Source organism: Rhinopithecus bieti, unplaced genomic scaffold (genome assembly GCF_001698545.2).
Source record: "Rhinopithecus bieti isolate Rb0 unplaced genomic scaffold, ASM169854v2 scaffold_14826, whole genome shotgun sequence".
Classification (NCBI taxonomy): Eukaryota; Metazoa; Chordata; class Mammalia; order Primates; family Cercopithecidae; genus Rhinopithecus; species Rhinopithecus bieti.
The window spans coordinates 2,884,453-2,906,053 of NW_016808328.1; the positions used below are offsets into that span (position 1 = coordinate 2,884,453).

General features: G+C 43.2%; 1 protein-coding gene across 2 annotated transcripts in view; it reads right to left on the reverse strand.

Moving 5' to 3' along the window:
• Positions 1-21,601, reverse strand: part of ZBTB40 (zinc finger and BTB domain containing 40) — an 86,004-nt gene that overhangs the window by 13,084 nt on the left and 51,319 nt on the right. For both annotated transcript variants that reach the window (XM_017886540.1, XM_017886541.1), the window contains 10 exons: positions 17,166-17,358; positions 16,409-16,551; positions 12,230-12,422; positions 10,349-10,485; positions 9,754-9,955; positions 9,253-9,386; positions 6,886-7,054; positions 6,109-6,567; positions 5,149-5,355; positions 520-684 (listed from right to left, as the gene is read on the reverse strand). In XM_017886540.1, coding sequence (XP_017742029.1) covers positions 520-684; positions 5,149-5,355; positions 6,109-6,567; positions 6,886-7,054; positions 9,253-9,386; positions 9,754-9,955; positions 10,349-10,485; positions 12,230-12,422; positions 16,409-16,551; positions 17,166-17,358 — 2,002 coding nt within the window. The remainder of the gene's footprint in view (positions 1-519; positions 685-5,148; positions 5,356-6,108; positions 6,568-6,885; positions 7,055-9,252; positions 9,387-9,753; positions 9,956-10,348; positions 10,486-12,229; positions 12,423-16,408; positions 16,552-17,165; positions 17,359-21,601) is intronic.

The following is a 21,601-nucleotide window of genomic DNA, read 5'->3' on the forward strand; positions in this document are numbered from 1 at the left end:
CAGAAGGGGAGAAAGACAGGGCCAGACCCCACCAACTGTGTGAAATACAACGGTACTCGGAAGAGAATGCTGGGCAGGAGGTTTTGAAGGGAACATAAGCAAGGCCCACTCACGATGGTAGACACTAACTCAGAAAGTGTCTGGACTGCTCCTGTGGGAAAAGGCAGATGGAAGATAGACTCATGGAAATATTCCAGTGCTCTGTGAGCCAATCAGTTATAGAGGCTTTGTCCTTCAAACAGAATTTGCCTCTGTTGGACAAATGGTGCCGGGTAGGCTAAAAAGGAAGACAGGGAAGCAGCCTGGCCAGAGAGAAATAAGTGTCATATGAGAAGCCTTAAAATGAGATTCTTCCTGAACTAGGAATGAGGGACTCTGGGTTTTGCAGGGGAACAGGTAAGGGGAAGACACTGAACGGAGCTCGGGTCTGATGGATTGACACCTCTGCTGCAATTGTGACAAGCTTTCCCAGTGCCAGGCTGGTATCGAGGGCTTGAGATCCACAGCCTCAGTACATACTGTGAAAGGTATGCAGATGGATGGAGAGGCCATTGGCTTGCCGGAAGCCCTTGCCACAGTCCCTGCAGACATAGGGCTTGTCCCCGGTGTGGGTCCTCACGTGGCGGGACAGCTCAATGGACTGGGCAAACACAGCATCACAGTACTGGCACGCATACATTTTCCCTGCAAACACACAGGAGCTTATTAAGAGTCAGCACTAAACATGTATGGCATTGCTACAAACAAAATCTAATTCTACAGCACGTATCAGGGAAATATCATCTGGTGGATGACATTAAAACATCAGGCAGTCTGCAATACGCTGGGTGAGATCTGAGCTGTCTCGTCACATGGCACCTCACAAACACAGCCGATCACACAGAAGGTGCGAGTGTGGTTGGACAAAGGAACAAGGACGGAGTTCTTGCCGCACAAGACAAGCCATCTGTTCATCAGTCACCGCAAGTATGAAAGAGCGTACTCTATTTCCGCAACCAGATACATCCCTGTGCCCAGAAATTAGTGGGTTTGGATCCCCTGGCAACATACACAGTGTGGACTTGCAACTGCACACAAAGGTGAGAGACGTGGATACAGAGAAGAATGAAAGCCTTCTTTCAGTCGCTTGCTATAAAGTTATTATGTATCCCTCGGTTTCTCTATTTTCACATGCACATAATGAGGAAATAATGACCAGACTGCCAAAGATTGTTAGAAAATGTGGGTAAGGAGCAAATCTGGAGAACTGGCATTTGTGAGAAATGCTAGACCAATTGAACCTCCAAGCCAAGAGAGCCAAGAGAGCAAACAGGGCAATCGGTGAGGCAAGGCTCTGGAACCCCAGATCCCAGGTCTACCATAACTAGGGCAAGCAGCCTCATTTTCAGTGTTTATGTATTGGGCTGCAAAATAAGATTTTGTTAGGGAAAAAAGGGTTCCTTGAATGGAGAGGTGAAATTATTGAGGAGCCTGGGGCATAGTCCTTGACGTTCTCAATCCTCAGTTTCTAGATGATCTCTCAGTGCCTCATACACCATCTGTAATGGACGCCTCCTGCAGTATAGCTCCAGCTCGCATCTTTCCCCAGAACTCCAGATCTGTATGGCCAACTCCCCACTGCTCTGCTCTCCACCTGGATGTCTAGTAGGTATCTCCAATGCATCAAACAGACCACTATTTGTGGTAATTTGTTACAGCAGCAGGATAAACTAACACACTTCACAGAAAAACCAAAAGTCCTCATCTGTTGTGGGAACCCAAAACAGAGCTCCCAATGCTCTATCCCCACCACCCCCACAGCCACCACCCACACACTCCCCCATCTCAGTAAATGAGTGAGCATCACTCAGTTGCTCATGGCAAAGCCCCAAAGCCTTCAGTTCCTTTACTTCCTTTCTTTCCTTCACATCCCACATCCAATCCACCATGAGTCTTGTTACCTCCATTTTCAAAAATATATCCTAAAACTTGAACGTTCTTTACAACCCCCACTAACACAACTCTAGTTGAAAACTATATCATCTCTACACTGGACGGCTCTAATAGCTTTCTATTTCCCTCTTGCCCTACTATAGCTTATTGTCTGGAGTGGCCAGGATTAACTTCTGAAAATGTAAATTAGATCCTACCACTCATTCTCTGCTCAAAATCCTTCTATGGCTTCATGTGGTAAGTGGGATAATGGGCCCCGAAGATGTCCATGTCCTAATTCCTGAAACCTGTGTGTATGTTACCATACATGGCAAAAGGACTTTGTGAATGTGACTGCATGAAGGATCTTGTGATGGGGGGTTGTCTTGGATTATCCAGGTGGGCCCAGTGTAATCGCAGGGGTCCTCATAAGAGGGAGGAAGAGGAGTCAGAAAAGGAGGCATGGCGATGGAGGCAGAGGTTGGGGTGATGTGGCCAAGAGCCAGGGAATGCGGGCAACCTCCAGGGGCTGGAAAGGCAAGGAATGAGATCTCCCCTAGAGCCTCCAGGAGGAACTCTGCTGAAAGCTTGAATTTAGCCTCACAAGATCCATCCTGGATTGCTATCTTCCAGAATGGTAAAAGAATATATTTGGGTTGTTTTAGGCCAGTATTTGTGGTAATTTGTTACAATAGCAGGATGAACTAACACACTTCACATAAAAACCAAAAGTCCTCACCCTGGCTTGTAAGACCCTCCAAGGTCCAGCCTTTGCTAGCATCTCTGGCCTTATTGCTTAATGCTCTTCCTCGTTGACTCTGCTTTAGCCCCTTCTAGCTCTCTCTGGTCTGTCGTGCAGGTAAAGCTCATTTCCACTGGGGAGGTGCTCTGCACTTGGGATGCTCTCCTTCTAGGTCTTCCACTGGCTCCGTTTCTCACTTTGTTTAGGTTTCTCCACAAATGCCATCTCGCAGAGGCCTTCTCTGATGATACAAACAGTGTTCCCCAAGCCCTGTCCCCTCACTGTGTACCTTGCTTTACGCTTCTTCATAGCAATAACTGCTATCTAAATTTATACTATATATTTATTTGTTTATTGTCAGTTTTACCCAGTGGGATGTAAGTCCCATGACAGGGGTGCGTATATTTACAATACCCCATGCCTGAAAGAGTGCTTATGAAATTCATTCACTCAGCAAATATCGGTTGAGGGCCTACTTTTGCCAAGTACTAGTCTAAGTCCCATGGATACAGCAGTGGGAAAAGAAAAACTAACAGTTTGCCCCTCATGACTCTTGCATTCTAACAGGGAAGACAAAGCAGAAGTAAATTACTAAAGTAGATACTATATCATATGAGAAGCACTATGGGAGAAAAATACTGCATGGAAACCAGGGGTGGGGTGCTGAGACCTTACAGAGGGTGGCCAGGAAGGGACTCACCGAGAAGCTAAGTGTAAGTAAGGTCTCAAAGGAGGTGATGAAGTGAAGCATGACGTGTCTGACGGGAAGTGTTCCCAGCAAAAGGAAGGGTAAGAATAAAGGTCCTGGAACAGGTACCTGCAGGCCTGAAGGCTGGCCAGAAAGCTAAAATGCACAGGCCTAAAAGATGAAGACAGAGAAGAATCAGGAACCTTAATCATGGGGGGCCTGAGAAGCTATCTCAAGGACTCTGCATTTCACAACTGACTGAGACAAAAAGCCATTGAAGAGTTTGGAGCAGAGAAGTGACCTGATAGGGTTTATTTATTTTTTAAGTATCAAGAGAAATGGTGAGAGCAAGACCAGCTTTGAGGCTATGGTGACAGTCCAGGTCAAACAATGGTTGCGTTATAATTTACACGTAAGTGCTCTAAACAATACGTAGACTCCTTCAAGAAGCTTTCCCTGACAATGCACCTCCTCCTCCCCTCCAACTGGACTAGAGACCCCTTCTCCATCCTTCCTCATCATGCTGGTGTTATTCTGCATCATACAGCTGAGAATCTGCATTGTAACGGGCACTACACTCCCCTCCCCTTGCCCCCTTCAGGCCACAAGCTATGGGCACACAGGAACCCCAGCTCAGCTACTCGGCACCTGCCATTGCCTGATCCACAGTAGGTGCTCAGTCAGGGTCCTTCTCATGCTTGAACTCAACCTCAAAGCTCAAAGAATTTTATGTAAATTCTCTCTAACTTTTAATGGCAAAAACCACAATGACTTTTCCACAAACCTAATACAAAGTCATAGGAGGTTAGCCAGCCTCTTTCAGAAGCTCTCCCAGTAAGCAGTTTACATGTCTATGCACAGAGCTATTCCCAGTCATCTGTTTGCCTAGAGGTTGTGCATTGTTATTTTATTTTATTTTATTGATTTATTTTTTGAGACGGAGTCTCGCTCTGTCACCAGGCTGGAGTGCAGTGGTGCAATCTTGGCTTACTGCAAGCTCCGCCTCTCAGGTTCACGCCATTCTCCTGCCTCAGCCTCCCGAGTAGCTGGGACTACAGGTGCCCGCCACCACGCCTGGCTAATTTTTTGTATTTTTTAGTAGAGATGGGGTTTCACTGTGTTAGCTAGGATGGTCTCGATCTCCTGACCTCGTGATCTGCCCGCCTCGACCTTATTTTTTTTTGATACTTAACTTTTGTGGGTACACAGTAGGTGTATATATTCATGAGGTACATGCGATGTTGTGATACAGGCAAGCAATATGAAATAACTACATCATGAAGAATGCGAGAGCCATCCCCTCCAGCATTTACCCTCTGTGTAATACATAATCCAAATCACACTCTTTACTTAAAATGTACAATTAAGTTATTATTGACGCCGGGCGCGGTGGCTCAAGCCTGTAATCCCAGCACTTTGGGAGGCCGAGACGGGCGGATCACGAGGTCAGGAGATCGAGACCATCCTGGCTAACACGGTGAAACCCCGTCTCTACTAAAATACAAAAAACTAGCCGGGCGACCTGGTGGGCGCCTGTAGTCCCAGCTACTCAGGAGGCTGAGGCAGGAGAATGGCGTGAACCCGGGAGGCGGAGCTTGCAGTGAGCTGAGATCCGGCCACTACACTCCAGCCCGGGCGACAGAGCGAGACTCCGTCTCAAAAAAAAAAAAAGTTATTATTGACTATAGTCACCCTGTTGTGCTATCAAATTGTTTTGTTTTTGAGATCTATATCACACCTAATCCAAATGGGGTTTAGGCAGTTCATAGTGAAGTCTGCAGGAGAAATGAACTGCGCCCCGCCTTACCTTCCGAGTGCTTCTTCTTGGTGTGATAGGCCAGGGCGGAGGCCTGGGTGAAGGTCATGAGGCAGTGCTTGCACATGAATGGGCGGTCCCCGGTGTGAAGGCGAAGGTGGTTCTTCAGGGTGGAATTGGCTGCAAACTTCGCCCCACACTCTTCACAGGAGAAAGGCTTCTCATCGAAGTGCTCTGTCAGCTTGTGGTACTGCATGCCTAGGGAAGCCACGCATACCAGAGGCCAGAAGAGATGCTACTAATCAGTGTTAGGAATCTCGCACAGGATGCCAAGAGCACAGGCCAGGCCTCCGGAGGAAGCACAGCATGAAGCCCAGGGTGCCAGGCCACGCTTGTGCCCACTGCACACAGCCGCGCTGCTCTCTGCCCACCAACTGGCATCTCCAAAGTCACCTGGCCTCATTCCTGGATGGAATCCCTTCTCTCTGTTAAATAGGACCCTGACACCCAGAACTAGGGAAACTCAACTTGCTTTTATATTTCATTAGGTTTATACAAATTCTAGGACAGGGGAAAAACATTCTGATTATACATCCCATGATTTCCATGACTCTTGTTTGTTACCAAGAAACAAGTGGCACATGGAAACATGAGCCAGGTATTAAGTAGCTGGTTATCACAGTAAACAGTAAGAGCTACAAGTTACTGTGTGCTCGCTCTATTACAGGCAGTGCACTGGTGTTTAGCTCTGTTACCTTAAGCCTTCATAACAATCCAACAAAGTAAGCGGCATCAGGGTGCTGCTTTAATAGATTTGGGGAAATCAAAGCTAAGGGGGCTGATTCCAAAGCCCATGCTCTTCTCAAAATATTACCCTGCATCTGTAGGAACCTGCTCTATTTTCTAAGCCCACCCACAGCCCTCACTGCACACAACAAAGGGCAAGGCCTGAAATCCAAACTATAAAACCCACAGTTATCATCCTCTGTTCCTTTGCCTTCTTGAACGTACCTGAGGCATGCGCAAATTCTCTCCCACAGAGGTCACATGTCACTGGAAGCCTCTTCTTCTTCTTCTTGGGTGCGTCGGGCTCTCCACCTGCACCATGGGCCTCCAGCTGATGTTTGTCCAGCTCTTTCTTGGAATCCTTGGTCTCTCTGCACTCCTTACACTGCACCTGTTTGCTCTTGGCCACCCGGCAGCGCTTCATGTGCACCTTCAGGCGGCAGTAGAAATGGAAGCTTTTGTCGCAGGCCTTACAGACGAAGCTCTTCTTGGCAGGGTCTGGGGAGGCAGAAGCCTCTTTCTCTTGCCGTCCTGGCAAGGAACCAGTCTCTCCTTGATCATTCTGTTCCCCAGGCTGGCTGTCTTCTTTGGCTGCCTTTTCATCTTCTTTGTTGTTGGCTTCAAGGTGAAATTTATTACTCACCTTCCACGTTTCCTTCTCTCCATCTTCCTTAGTAAGGACACCTGCACAAGAGAGACAGCTCGTGGCTCTGCAAACCCTGTTTCTATTTTGCTTTATAACATTTCTAACACAAAGGAGACTAGAGACTACTTGAGATCCTCAAAACCCTCTGAAGTAATATCATTGTCCTCTTTACTTTCCAATAAACACAAAGAACATTTTCCCTCTATGCCTCACGACTTTTTTAGGTATTGAGAGCATATAAAATGAATACGTAACTTAAGGTTGTGATAAACTCTGATACGAACTGCTGCCTCTTTCTTCAGGAAACAACCAGGGGTGCTGATAGGAACCCCCTTCCCACCTGGCCTGTTCCTTACCAATGTATGCTAACTCCTGCATGACAGGCTGCAGGCCTGGAAAAGATTTGTGGACACTGCACAGGAGGTGGCATATTTCAATGGCCGAGACTGATTTTTCCACGGCTCTGCTCAGCACTGCTCTCAGGGAAGCTTCAGGGCTGGCTGTCTCAGAGGAAATGCTCAGAATCTAAATGAATACCAGGAGACAAAGGTGTGGGGTTAATCTCAGCAGATTTTCTCCATGGTTTTCAACTTAAAAAAAAAAAAAAGCTAATCCCAGGAAGGCACTGCTCTATTTATAAGCAGTTTATACATCGCCTTGTGATAAATGTAGTGGACAGCTCTGTTTGCCAAAGAACAGGAAAACTAACAAAACAAAACAAAAAAAGAAGCATGTATCCAGATAAATGTGCAAATACAAAGAAGATATATGCAGGGAAGCATAAACATTTTCTATAAGAAATAGCTTATCGGAAACTAGGAGTCTCCCAGAGACCTTTTCTGGATTTTATTTTATTTTTTTTGAGACGGAGTCTCGCTCTATCCCCAGGCTGGAATGCAGTGGCGCCATCCCAGCTCACTGCAAGCTCCGCCTCCCGGGTTCACGCCATTCTCCTGTCTCAGCCTGCAGAGTAGCTGGGACTACAGGCGCCCGCCACCGCGCCCGGCTAATTTTTTGTATTTTTAGTAGAGACGGAGTTTCACTGTGGTCTCGATCTCCTGACCTCGTGATCCGCCCGCCTCCCGGCCCTTTTCTGGATTTTAATACTAAAAGCTTGAAAAGCTATAGGATTTGGTCATCGGTGTGTCTGTCTTGAAACTCAGAGTAAGTTTTCATAACATATAATTGTCTCAGTGTCTGGAAGTAATTCTGCATGAGCAGTGGCTTCATATTTTTAGATACTTAGATATACCCGTTTAAACGTCATTTTCTTTCACAAAGAAACTCGGCGTTTTAAAGAAGGTTCAAATAGAAGCTTTAAAGAGGCCAAGAATATTATTTCAAAGCCGTTGTCCTCTTTCAGAACGTTAGAGCTATCAGCAGAAAGAGTCGGTACACTGAGAAAATAAAGCTAAACCATCCACAGATGGCCAAATGGAATTTTCATTTTGGAAGATATTTTATTTCTGCTCTTTTCAAGTCTATCTAAATAAACCTGATGTCCCTGGAGGCAGGCATGAGACTAATGAGTGAGGCTAAAACTGATCAACTGCAGAAACCCCATTTCTGAAGCTGTGGCATGCTGGAGAGGGTCTAACAGATGAATCTCTCCTCTGAAGCCCCACAGAAATGTGTGCCATCTTCTTCCCATCTGAGTTAGACCAACATGTGGCTGTCACCTGCATAGAGATAGTGAGAAACCCGCCCTTCTGCATACCTTCCACACCTGCAGGAATCAAAAGAGCACTACGTTTGAATCTGTAGTTTAACTTCATGTTCCTTTCTTGTTCTTCTCCACTCAAGATGCACATGATCCTGGGCTGGACACCCATGAGTTCCCCCAGTCCCCACCTGGTATTCCTGGGATGCTGGCCACATTGTGTGAAGCCTTACAGAAAATGAGCTGGCATTATTTGCTACCCCATATGGGCAAAAGCTTTGTTCTATCTATGTTTATTTTGGCTCTTTATAGAAGCCAGAATAGAACATGTAATAAGACCAGTTTTGCTTTCCTTCATCTGAGAGAAGCTGCTTCTTAGAACAGGTAAGAGAACAGTATCAGGGCTCCAGGGGATACCAGGTTTAGACAAATGGAATAAATTGGTTTGAGTCATAGGAACCCGGGTTCAAAGCCTGACATCATCTCCTCCCTGCCAGAGCATTTTAGACAGGTAACTTAACCCCTTGGGGCCTGAGAACCCTTGTCTATAAAATGTGGTAACATCACCTGCCATGTAGAGCTGGAAGGATTAAAAGAACAAACGTGTTAGGAAGCATTAGCCTAGCATGGGGTACAGATATTGGTTCCAGCCAGGCATGGTGGCTCACACCTGTAATCCCAGCACTTTGGGGAAGCTGAGGTGGGTGAATTACTTGAGGCCAGGAGTTTGAGACCAGCCTGGCCAACATGGTGAAACCCTGTCTCCACTAAAAATACAAAAAAATTAGCAGGACATGGTGGTGCACACCTGTAATCTCAGACACTTGGGAGGCTGAGGCAGGAGAATCGCTTGAACCCGGAAGGCAGAGGTTGCCATGAGCCAAGATCGTGCCACTGCACTGCAGCCTGGGCGACAGAGCGAGACTTTGTCTCAAAAGCAAAAAAGAAAAAAAAAAGAAGGAAAACAACCCAACCAGATATTGGTTCCTCCCTTAGGAATGAAGACAGTCTCAGGCAACAACTGTAAAACTCTCCGGCATTTTGCTTTTTATTCCCACCACACCTCTTTCACAGTCTCTGCCAGGTGCTCCTCCTCCGAGGTAAAGAACTTGCACTCAATCTTCTGTTGGATGGCCTCCAAGATCAAGTGGTTATGCTTCAGGATTGTTTCTACAGTGGCACGTTCTGGGGTGGTCACTGAAAAAAAGGGGGATCAAAAACTCATTCGTCAAACAGTGAGCACCGTTTTTTCCTTCACCCTTCCTCCACTCAACTCTTCATAATGAAAACACATTTCCCCTATCTCCTGTCTGAGGCTGGCAGCGGGGAAAATGGCAAACAGCACTGTAATCAGAGTATAATAACGAATGTAAGTTTAAGATAATTACTGCATCTATTTTTTAAAAGGTTTACAAACTCTTGTGTCCTTGAACGAAAATGCCAGTCCTTACTTCTAATAGTAGGGATGTGGGTGACTACCGTAAGAGAACTCTTCCTATTTTCTAGGAAGCCTGACAGCCATCTCTAGTGGGGGCAAAACCCCTCCAGAGGTCAGGTAACTTACCTGCCCGGAAGAAAGCATCGGCACCAGACTCCCTTCGTATTTCCTCCATGAGCAGGTCCAATGGGCAGGTCTTTGTCTCCTGAACCACCAGCAGCAGTTGCCAAACGGCTGTGGCAGAGAGAGTCTGCTTTTCTAGAACTGCTGATACCAGGGAATTGAAACCACCTGAACCAGAGTCACGTTTCACAAGTTTCTCCATGACCTTCAAGATGTAACACAAATGCTCATTTAAGAGACTCTCCAGCCACTGGCGCAGCTGCAGAGCTGCAAGTCTAGGTATTGGGTTACAGTGAACATGTTTGGGGAAGGAGTTTTTCAACATCCTCAAATCTCTCAATCTGAGAGATTTCTTATACATGTCAAGGTTCTTCATTTGTCCTTTTGAATGCCTTTCCTTATTACCACAGAAATTACAACTATTCTGTTACTCCACCTTAGAAACTGAGTTACCTTCTATTTCTCCTCCACTTAGCAATTCTCAACATGGCTACATATGTAATATTTACAGAAAATATAAATGTATATGTGGGTGTTCATATTTTTTCCTTCTTTTTCATTTTACCCTCCCCTCCCTCTGTTTCTCTCCCTCTCTTACCTCTCTTTCTCCAGGGACTAAACTTGTCATGTGTGAGATCATCTTTAATAAAATCTGGTTGTCTGTGAAAATCTCAGAGAGGTTTTCGTGATAGCGTCTCAATAGCTCAGTCCCATAATCATCAGGGCTTGGTTGGACTGTAAGGATATTAGCAAAACAATAATGTTTGATGCAACAAAACCTTCTACAAAAGACTCCAGGATACTACCAATGAGAGAGGAAGATAGCAATCAGCACAACAGCTCAGTGTCCTCTGCAGAGCCCTGGCTTGGGGCCTCATATGTTCAGAGCTCCTCTGCCTACCCTTAATCGCTTGGTGCTTCAGGGTCATAAAGCCATTAACACTTTGAAAGTCAGTGCCTGGTGGTAGGAGCTAGCAATTGTTCACCAGGGGGTTAATTAGAAGGCTGTACTTGTAAGAGACTCAGATGCGCAGATTCAAGGGGGGGTGCTTGTCAAGCCTGAGGTAGAGGATCCATGTGGCGATCCTAAAGACAAGCACGAATCAAGGCTGTGTGTGTGAAGCTGACCCGTGGTTTTTCTACTAGGTGCCCTTTGGGCCAATTTGTTAGGTTCTCTAAGAGGTCATATTTACTTGAAAGTTAAGAAAAATTGAAACTATCAGGCATTTCTCTTAGCTTTGCAGATATTTAAAAATGTACTCTCTTCTTTAGCTCAGTAACTCCACTTCCGGAACCTTAAGAAATTATCTGAAGGTCTTTGTCTATGTGCAAAGGCAACTGTCAAAGCATAATCTGTGCTGATGATGACAGTGAAGATAACAAGTAATATTTACTGAGTGCCCATGTGCCGGGCACTGTGCTAAATGTTTAACATGTATTATACTAGCCACACAAAAACGAATGTGATAGGTACCACTCTTACCCCATTTCACACAGCAAATGAGATTCAGAAAGGTTAAGTCACTTGCTCAGGGTAGTACAGCCACAGAATGGTGAGGTGAGGCTGCAGTCCCAGGTAGTCTTGACACTAATGCCTACAGTCCTAACCATTACGCTACATGTGCTCTGAAATAAGGGCATGAATAATACACCATACACGTCCTTATGATGGAAAACTACACAGCCTTCAACAACTAGGACTGTGGGGAGTTTTTCTGAACTGTGAAAAAGAACACTGCTGTAATGTTACATGGGGGAACCATAAAATTATACAATACGATAGTATCTTAATATTATAAAAATGATAGATAAAATATGTCAAGGTGTTAATATAGGCATACTTGAGTGGTAGGATTTTAAATGGTTTTCTACCTTATATTTGGAATTGTCCAAGTTTGCATAAGTACATACTACTTTTATAGGCTAGGGACAAATATCCTTTTTCTGAAAACCATCTGAGTCCTAAATGCTCTGGGACAGGGAAGAGTTGGCTTAAATTGGATTGTCTTTCTAAGGCATAGGATATGGACTCATTTCCCCAAGCTGAACAGACACCAGAGTAGTGAGTTCTGGGGACTGCTGGAAGCAGACAGCACTCTAGCAGAAAAGGGGCGATCGAGATTTGAGGCTTTGCTGCTCCTATTTGTGAATATGGTTGACAGCGTGCTGAGCCTTATGAGCACATTTGCTCCTGTGGCTTTCCCAGGTGATCCTGGACAGCCCTGGGAAAGCCACATGTTAATAAATCCTGAGCCACAGGAACACCATGAGGGAGCTTAACCCAGAAGAGTCACTCTCAGATTTCAGATCTTAACTCCGGAGAGATCGAGAATTATTGATTTATGACAGCTAGTTTCTATACTGCAATGACATTTCTTAACATTATCTTATCTCCCCAGCATGGAGCCAAAAGGGTGTTTCAAGCTATAATTTTCTGGAAGAGTGGTTCCAGTCCAGAGAGTCAACAATTAACTAATACCTGTGGCGCTTGGCAAAGTGGCTAATTTCTGCAACTTCTCTAGCAGAAGGCCCAGGTTTGGGAAAGTCATCTTCACAGCCTGGAGGAGTTTTACCAAACTCTCAGCAGTCAGGGTCTTCTCTTCAGTCATTCTGTGCAACAAATTTTCTATTGTCTCCTTGGGTGTTCTGCCCTCACAGCAACTCAGAATCACCTGCAGTGCCAAGCAATCAACCAGACACCAGTTACTGGCAATTCAACATTTATCTGACACACCACTGGAAAACCTAGCAAGATAGCATCACAAGATGCCCGATCTCCAAGTCCTCCTCTGTTGGTCTCCAGCATTATTTTTTCCTATAGTTTCTTCCTTATTTTGTTTCAATAAAAATCTAAAATATTTTCCAAACAAATAACTGTGAAAATCTTTCTTTCTCAATTGCAGGCCTGTGTATATGCTCTGCCTCCAACAGCTTGCATTTTGTGGAAACATTCCTAAACTAGGCCTATATGATATAGCAAGTAACCTGGTTCTTTAGATGTGGCTTGTTTGGACACTAAGATTGAGAAACACAGATTGACAATTAACATGGTTTAATGTTTTTTGGTCTTTTTTCAGCAAAGTTCATAATATTAGCATAGGTTATAATTTCATAGGTTGTAATTCCATTGTTTTACTTTACTTGCATAGTAATCTGAATACTCAGATAATGTGTACATTAGTCTGTGGACTCCAAAATATTAGATTTAAAGTGCCTTTCTAGATTATTTTTCTTGTGGATTCCTCATTATCCATTCCTCTCATTCTCAACAGCCACATACAGCAATTCCACTCCTTTGTCCTTCCTTGGTGTGCTAGAGGATTTTGAGTCAAAAGGGCACAGAACTCTAGCAAAACGATGAAAATAAAACACGTGACAGATATTTTACAGATATTTTTATATTACAATAGAACTATTTCTTAATGGACTATGGCATAATATGCATAGCTTAGCTCTTATGGAACTGATAAAGCAGGGGATTATTTCAATACATGTAATCTACAGATTCACAGAAACTGAATTTTGAGCTTTCCTTTGGGAAAATGCCAGCTCCTAGTCATGGTAGTATGCCAGAGGCTGCCATTATCAAATTAACTTCCATTTTAAAATAATGAATTTAGCTTTAAAACCAAATTGGTTTTATATATATGAAAGGAATATATACATAATAAATCAAGCTGTCATATTCTTTGTCAGTGCAGAATATAGTCATTCTCTTTCAGGTCTAATATATATATTTCTACTAAATAAATCATAATTTAAAAATTAAGAGCTTGTATCTAAACACCATACTGATTTCAGAACTAAATCTTGGTTCCTAAGCAATAATCTGATACATAAAGAGGCAGCCAGACACCGGTAAGAGTAAGCACAGGCTTTAAATCCAGACAGACCTAGTTCAAATTGCAATTCTAATATTTATTGCCTGTGTGACTTTGGGCAAGTTATTTAATTCTTCAAGCCTTATTTTCCTCACTTGAAAAAGAAGATAATACCAACTCTTGCACAGTTGTTACTGTAAAATGAAGGTGCTGTTTGTATGGCCTTGCCTAACTCCTAGGACATATGTGATCTTTAAGAAATGACTATGTTATTGATATGATTAGGGAGAAGTACTCACAGGGGTTAAGAGAATGTGCTTTGGTTAGAAGTCTAGTTCTTATTACCAGCCCCAAACAGCTGTGTCTTTGGGTGAGCTGCTTCACCTCCCTGTGTTCTGTTTCTTCATCTTTAAAATAAGGGTAATATCCATGATGTCATAAAGTTGCTATGAGGGCAAAACTCAGTAATGTTTTAAAAAGTCCTCAGCACATTGCCTGGCACACAATAAGCAATAAATAAATGACAGCTATAGTAATTACCTTTTTTTTCTGTTTCCAGTCCTTATGTAAATATGTTCCTGGTTACTGCTTCTTACAAAACCCAACATATTTATAAAGGCCATGGCATCCATTATTAGCATGGTTTCTAACCAGAAAAAAAGTTGGAAAAGGCCTGGGTACACATTCCACACAATGTCAAAATACTGTGGCTATTCAATCAACATTCACCTCTCCACTCCCACTTTATTAGTATGCTTCCACTTTCATGAGAAGGAATCACTTAATGAAGGTCTGGTGGAACCCCAATCTTAAGAAGTGTTTTTGTGATTTATAACTAATTTAAGCACTTCTGCTTCAGCTTTCTCTTTCAAGTAAACTGAAAGTGACAGAAGAAAATGACAGTGTGGTCTATCTTGCTGCAGAGAATGAGGCTGAGTTTGGACTCTATCTATAAATGCTGTTTTACCAAGATAATGAAACAGTTCAAAGGACACATTCAATCTAGCTAATAAGAAAAAGGTTTGAATGAGTAATCCAACGAAATCACTAAAGAGGGAATCAGGAACTTCTAGAGCTATAAGCAACTTACTTAAATTGAGTGTCTGAAATTACACTTAATTGGAAGACTAAGGAGAAAAGACAGAAGTTTAATCTTTGTTTATTGTATTTCTCTAAGAAGTTTAAAGGACTCAAAATTTTAAAAACAAATCACAAAATGTAATTCTGAGATTAAAGGTTGTTCCCTTTGTGTGTGTGCGTGTGTGCACGTGCACACATGTGCAACATAAGATCACTGAGAAAAATAAAATTGAGGATCTAGTCGTCACTGTAAATTCAGGGCTTAGCCATTATACCAGTGGCTTCTAAACGTTTTCTCTCCTGAACACTTAAGTCACTTCCCACAGTTTTAGGAATTGATGCCACAAAAGTACTCTATCCCTATTCCTTCTTCCCAGATATAAAAGTATTTTTAGCACAAAGTTGAAATCAATAACACCAACAAACATAGTTATCTAGTTGCCTTGAGAAGTCATGCCAGCAGTTTTATGAGGATTTTAGTAGCTAGCTGGTGGGAGAGTAAATTGGTACAACCTTCCTGAAGGGCAATTTGGCAATATGTATCAAACACTTGAAAATTTTTATACTCTCGATTCCAAACTTCCACTTCTTAGAAAGTATAGTAAGGGAATAATTTCAGAGGTATGGAAAGATTTATGTGCAAGAATGTTTTTCACAACATCACTTATAATAGCCAAAAAAAAAAAAGGACACTAATGCCCAATGATAAAGAATTAATGAATTATGGAATGTCCATTAGACAGGATACAAAATCCATATTATACATATAGACATGTATTAAGATATTAAGTAAAAAGTCAAGTTAGAAAACCATATGTTCTGTATAACGCCATCCTGGGATGACTCAAATAAGAAAGAGGGGAACATGGCCAGATGTGGTGGCTCATGGCTATAATCCCAGCACTTTGGGAGGCCAGGCGGGCGGATCACGAGGTCAAGAGATCGAGACCATCCTAGCTAACATGGTGAAACCCCGTCTCTACTAAAAATACAAAAAAATAGCTGGGCGTTGTGGCGGACGCCTGTAGTCCTAGCTACTCGGGAGGCTGAGGCAGGAGAATGGTGTGAACCCGGGAGGTGGAGCTTGCAGTGAGCCAAGATCGTGCCACTGCACTCCAGCCTGGAAGACAGAGCGAGACTCTGCCTCAGGAAAAAAAAAAAAGAGGGGAACACATGCTTCAGCATGTTAGCAGTGTCATCTCTGAGTGGTGAAATGTGAATTTTTTTCTTTTTGATTGCTTTCCCCATTTTCTACATATTCTGAATGTACAGTACATTTCTATAAAGAGGAAAGGTGTCATAATAATTACAAAATTTCCTTAACATTTTAACTCTTGATACAGTCGTTTACAGTAAAAAGTGATAGAGTCAGAGCAAGAATAGCATATATCCATCTGTCCATCTGTCCGTCCATCCATCCATCCGTCCATCTGTCCATCTGTCCACCCGTCCATACATCCATCCACCCACACATCCATCCATCCATCCATCCATCCATCCATCCATCCATCCATCCATCCATCCACCCACCCACCCACCCACCTATCCATTTTCCTTATGGCTCCATGTGCAAGGCCTTAAGCAAGTTACTGCAAGGAAAGCGACAGGATACAAAACAAGCACCTCAACTTCAAGGTGCTCACTATGCAGTATGTATTAAAATACTGCAAAGTATAAAATGCTATGTGCCACAAAAAGAATTTTTTTTAAGTGCTATATGAATTCAGGAGGAGGGAGGAGACACTTGACACAGTTACCCTTTTTTCAGTGCCAGTCAGGAATTCCTCCTTGGCTGTTTCCAGGAACTCCATAATAGGTCTCAGCTGTGTTACACACTGTATCAGGTCCTCTTTGTGTTCTAGTAACAGAACAGACAAGGTCTTTCCCTCCTCTGTGCTCCCTGGGGGAGAAAGAGTTAGAGACACACAAGAGAAGCTAGTCAATTTGAAGAAAATGACAGCATGGTTTGTCAAGAGAGATCTAACAGAATAGTAAAGTGATTTTCAGCTTATTCTGAGCACCTGAATGCAGAATCTCTTTTACAGAGGAAAATACTTTATTATTCTGTTTAAATTCTATGAAAGGAAAAATGTTTCATTTATCTGTCGAAACACAAAGCTGCAGAGCCAGCCAGAGGTTAACTTCTGGTTGGCAAGGCCACTGCTTTGTACCTAACCCAAATGAGAGAAGCTTCAGCCTTAAAGTGCTGTCAGCAAACCAGTCCACCCTGGGTACTCAAGTCATTGATTTGGATGTGTGGCTTTTTGAAGGGCAGGAGAACATTGATGATATTCTCCAACTTCAAGGTGTCAGACTAGTTAACTGTGGGATAGAAATGGAGACTCAAATTTAGTTGGTGTATATTTAACATGCAGCTTCTGGAATTTACATGTGAAACTTATGTGAAAACCACTTAATAACTAAGCTACCAAAGAAACGTATCACTGGAACAAACTTTATAGCATCATCCCAAAATAAAACCCTGCCATTCCAATCCATAGGATCTTCTCCTACCTTTTGGCTGCACTGTGTCTACATCTTCTGGCTTCCTGTCTAACAGTGCTGTTTTTACTGCAGGATTAGAATCTTGGCACAGCCTCAACAGGGACACAACGGTCTGAACATCCAGGCTCCCCTCTCTTACTTTACCCAGGATTCTCTGGAATGCTGAATGTCCTCCTTCACCCTCGAGACATTTCACTACAGTCTATGGAACAAAAGTACCCAGAAAGATAGATTAGCGAACCACAAGAACCATCCGCTCCCTGCATTTGGCAAACAAGGCCCTCAACAGTTTGATTCCTGCCAGCTTCTCCTGTAGCTCCTCATCCACTGCACTTTCTTCCCCAGTGGCAGTTCCAACAAGCCCCGCGGTCCCATGTTCCCACCCCTGTCTTCTGGAGGACTCCAATTCCACGACTCCATGCTCGAACCTTGCTCAGGGGTTACCTCTGCTGGGAGGCCCTTCCTGGCCACAGGCCCTACCTCCTCTTCACTGTTTTTAATTTGACATTTGTCATACCATAATTATTACATTTTTTCTCCTACTAGACTTCTTGAAGACACGAATTATGCTGTTCTGTATCCTCTGTATCTTCAGCAAATAGCATAGCCTGGCACACAGTAGGGGCTCAGTGAATTTTTAATAAACTTAATGCACTTCTTACCTAATTATACCTTTCTGAATCTGGCATTTTAAGTATTTCATGGGCAAGGATGTCTGAATTTAAATCTAATGAACTGTCATTTTATTATTTGAGAATGCAATTAACATCTCACAATTTAGGAAAAAAGAATACCTTAAATCATTTACATTATAAATGACAGGCTATTTAAAAAGACATGAGCCTTATTAATTTTAGATATAGTCGGTAACAATTAAGGCTAACAATGTGTTGGCTTGTAGTTGCCAGCTGTAAGAACATATGACTCACATGTTAATTACGCCGTGTGAATGACTGCTTTCAGCCTGAAGGGGCTTCACAGCTTCTTCCCCTAACCAACATTTATATAACGGGCCTTGCCTCTGGCTTTGTGCCACTTGACCTTTCGGTGGCATTTGGCAGTGCCTCTGTATCACAATTCTCTTCTGATTTCAGCAGCACTGAAGTATGTGGGATAAGAACTTGCCTTCCTGACCACTCCTTTTCAGCCTTTCCCACTGGTTCTTCTTCCAAATCCATAACCATTAACAGCACCTAAGACTGGTCTCAATCTTTTATGTTTTTTCTCCTTTTATACGCTCTCTTTTGAAAAGCTCTCACATGTATCGCTTTAACTATCACCTTTACGCAAACCACTCTGAAAAGCAGCTCTAACCCTGCACTGTTTCAATCCAGAGAATCCAGAGCTGCCACACAGTTTCTGCTGGACACACCTTATCCTCCCTCCAGAGGTCTCAGGGGCGCATATAAAACCAAAGTCATCATCTTGACTCTTCTAGACCCTTCTAAGACATCAACAACCCCAGTGGCAAAATAAACAAAATTAGCATTCCTTTCTTTGGTCTGACAGAACATCTCTCATGCAAATGCGAGGAAGGTCAATTGGAAGGTAGGATTCATATTTCTATTTTAGCAATAATTAATTTACTTGAAAAAATCTGGTAACCAAAACTGAATTTCGTGTGTCCAGTCATATGTAGAGTCTTTATATTTCTACTTGACAAAACTACCATCTACCTTTGATTTTTTTTAGTGTCAAGATTATAAAATAGAAAAATTTTCTCACCAGAGTCTTTAGAGAGCAAGAGGTTAGTTTTCTACACACACACAGTCTCCCCACCACACTGAAGGAGCTCATGAATACTGTATCAACACAGCAAAATTTAGCTAGACAGCTGTTATTACCAATTCTGGTAGTAAGTATATGTTTAAGATTTTTATTTAGAGAGATTTTATCTTTCTCCTCTCCTCCCAAGTAGAAATTATAAACGAGTTAGACCTTGTGTTTCTTGGCTTTGCTTTAGCTTGCTTCCTAATCACAGGATGTCTGTATAAAAAAGCTACATTAAACTTTAAAAGTTTCCTGTGTTTTTCAGTCATCTCCAAAAGTACACATAAACACAGTTTAATAATCCACATCAACATATCATTAGCATAAGAAACTTCTGAGAACCTAAGGTAACTCATCTTGTATTTAAAAAATAATAAACAAGCCGGGCGCGGTGGCTCAAGCCTGTAATCCCAGCACTTTGGGAGGCCGAGACGGGCGGATCACGAGGTCAGGAGATCAAGACCATCCTGGCTAACATGGTGAAACCCCGTCTCTACTAAAATACAAAAAACTAGCCGGGCGACCTGGCGGGCGCCTGTAGTCCCAGCTACTCGGGAGGCTGAGGCAGGAGAATGGCGTAAACCCGGGAGGCGGAGCTTGCAGTGAGCTGAGATCCGGCCACTGTACTCCAGCCTGGGCGACAGAGCGAGACTCCGTCTCAAAAAAAAATAATAATAATAGTAATAATAATAAACAAGAAATGAAGATGTCAGTTGAATGCTTAATCCCCTTTGGCTAAATTAAATCAACTTTTCATGTTTTTGTTAGTTGGCTTGAAATCTCTTTAAAACGCCTTTTCACTGACAGCAGTAGGGACCCCAAGGCAGGCAGCATCTAAAATGGATCCTAATGATACCTGACTCTGGATATTCATGCTGTTGGATTGAACCTCATGACTTGCTTCTAAGAAGGAGAATATGGTAAAAGTTACAGGATGCTACTTTTGAGGTCAGGCTAGTTTGACTTCCATCTTGCCTGTGTTTTCTCTCTCTGCCCTTGCTCTGTGAGATGCAAGCTGCCATGTTGTGAGCTGCCCTATGGAGACACCCAGGTGGCAAAGAACTGATGTCTCCAGCCAACAGTCAGGGAGTAAGCTTGGAAGTGGATCTTCTGAAGCCTGCCAACAGCCATGAGAGTGGGCTTAGAAAAAGGTACTCCCTGGGCTGAGCCTTGAGATGCAGCCCTGGCTGACACCTTGACTGCAGCCTGTGAGCGGCTGAGCCAGAGGATTCAGATGAGCTGTACCTGGATTCCTGACCCATGGGAACTGTAGTAATAAATGTTTGTTGTTTGAAGCTGCTAGATTTTAGAGCAATTTGTGATACAGCACTGGATAACTAATACAGAGCCGCTTGCTGCTAATACCCTCAGTAAACATGTTTCTTCCTTTTTATTTTCCCTTTCCTTCCTGCCTGCCTTTTGTGCATCTCAATTAATACAGCATACAGCTATCTCATTCTAGCCTAGGCCAGGCTTTTTTTTTTTTCACCTGAAACTCTCCGAATATCCCAAATCCACATCTCTCGGTATCCAATTTGTCTGGCATTATCATTTGAGCCAGTGGGGAAGAGAAGCTTTCATCAATGGTGGCATCTGATACGCTTCTCATTATCCTCTCTGCTGTCTCCCTCTTTGCAGAACTACTCAGCAGTGAAATTAAAACATTTGTTCACTTCATTGCTCAACAGTGATGCTAGGGCGGCCATCTGGGAAGAGAAGCAGGGGTGGGCTGATGAAAGGGCCAGGAGAGGGCAGTTAGCTGCATGGACAGCCCTGCTCTCTCTGCTCTTTCTTTCAGAACCTACTGGGGACCTACACTCATGCCAGCACTACAGCAGTTACTCCATCAGCCCCCTAAAGCTGCCTAGGGCTCCACAGTGGAATAAGCAAGCAAGCCCTTTTCTGCAACAGTTTTTCTGCCTAAACAGAAGGGGATTAGGATATTAGGATAGGCAGGGGTTCATCAATTACTATCACGTAACAGAACTCCAAAAGCTGACCAAAACAGAGTTCTGTTGAAAGGGCTAAGTTCTTTAACCATACATTTGGAACTAACTCTTAATTCTCAGGGGTAAAGATACTTCAATAAATTCATGTTAATGCATGGTCACAGAAGTAATCTAAGTACTTTACCTAGAGTGAAATGTAGGTAAATATATTTCAAGATGAGACCATTTCTTTTCCTCTATAAGTGAAAAACCATTTAATCTTTCCCTTAACTCAAGCCTTGTAACTGAATTGACTTATTTACCCCAATTGTTTGCCTACTGCCTTCAGATCTGTTTGAGTTATACTATATTCTTGTTCACTCAGGCCTCCGTTGACTGCTGAGGGCTGGGTGATGGCAATAATGATAGAGACTATAATCGCTCCACATCATCCCAGACACCGTGCCATCTACCTTCCTCCTCACACCAGGCCTGGGAGACGTTACTACTACTATTTTAGATGAACTTCAAGGAGGTTAAGTAACTTGCCTAAGGTCACAGGTCTAGTAAGGAGAGTAGCTGGCACCCCTTTCACCGAGTTCTACCTCCCGGATTTAAGCATAATCGAATCTATTTACACTGGGTTCTATTAGACTTAACAGAATCAATACCGCTTTGAATACTGGGTAGTATGTAGACAATTTGTATCACTTTTCTTGGTCTCAATGAATAAACTGGTATATAGTA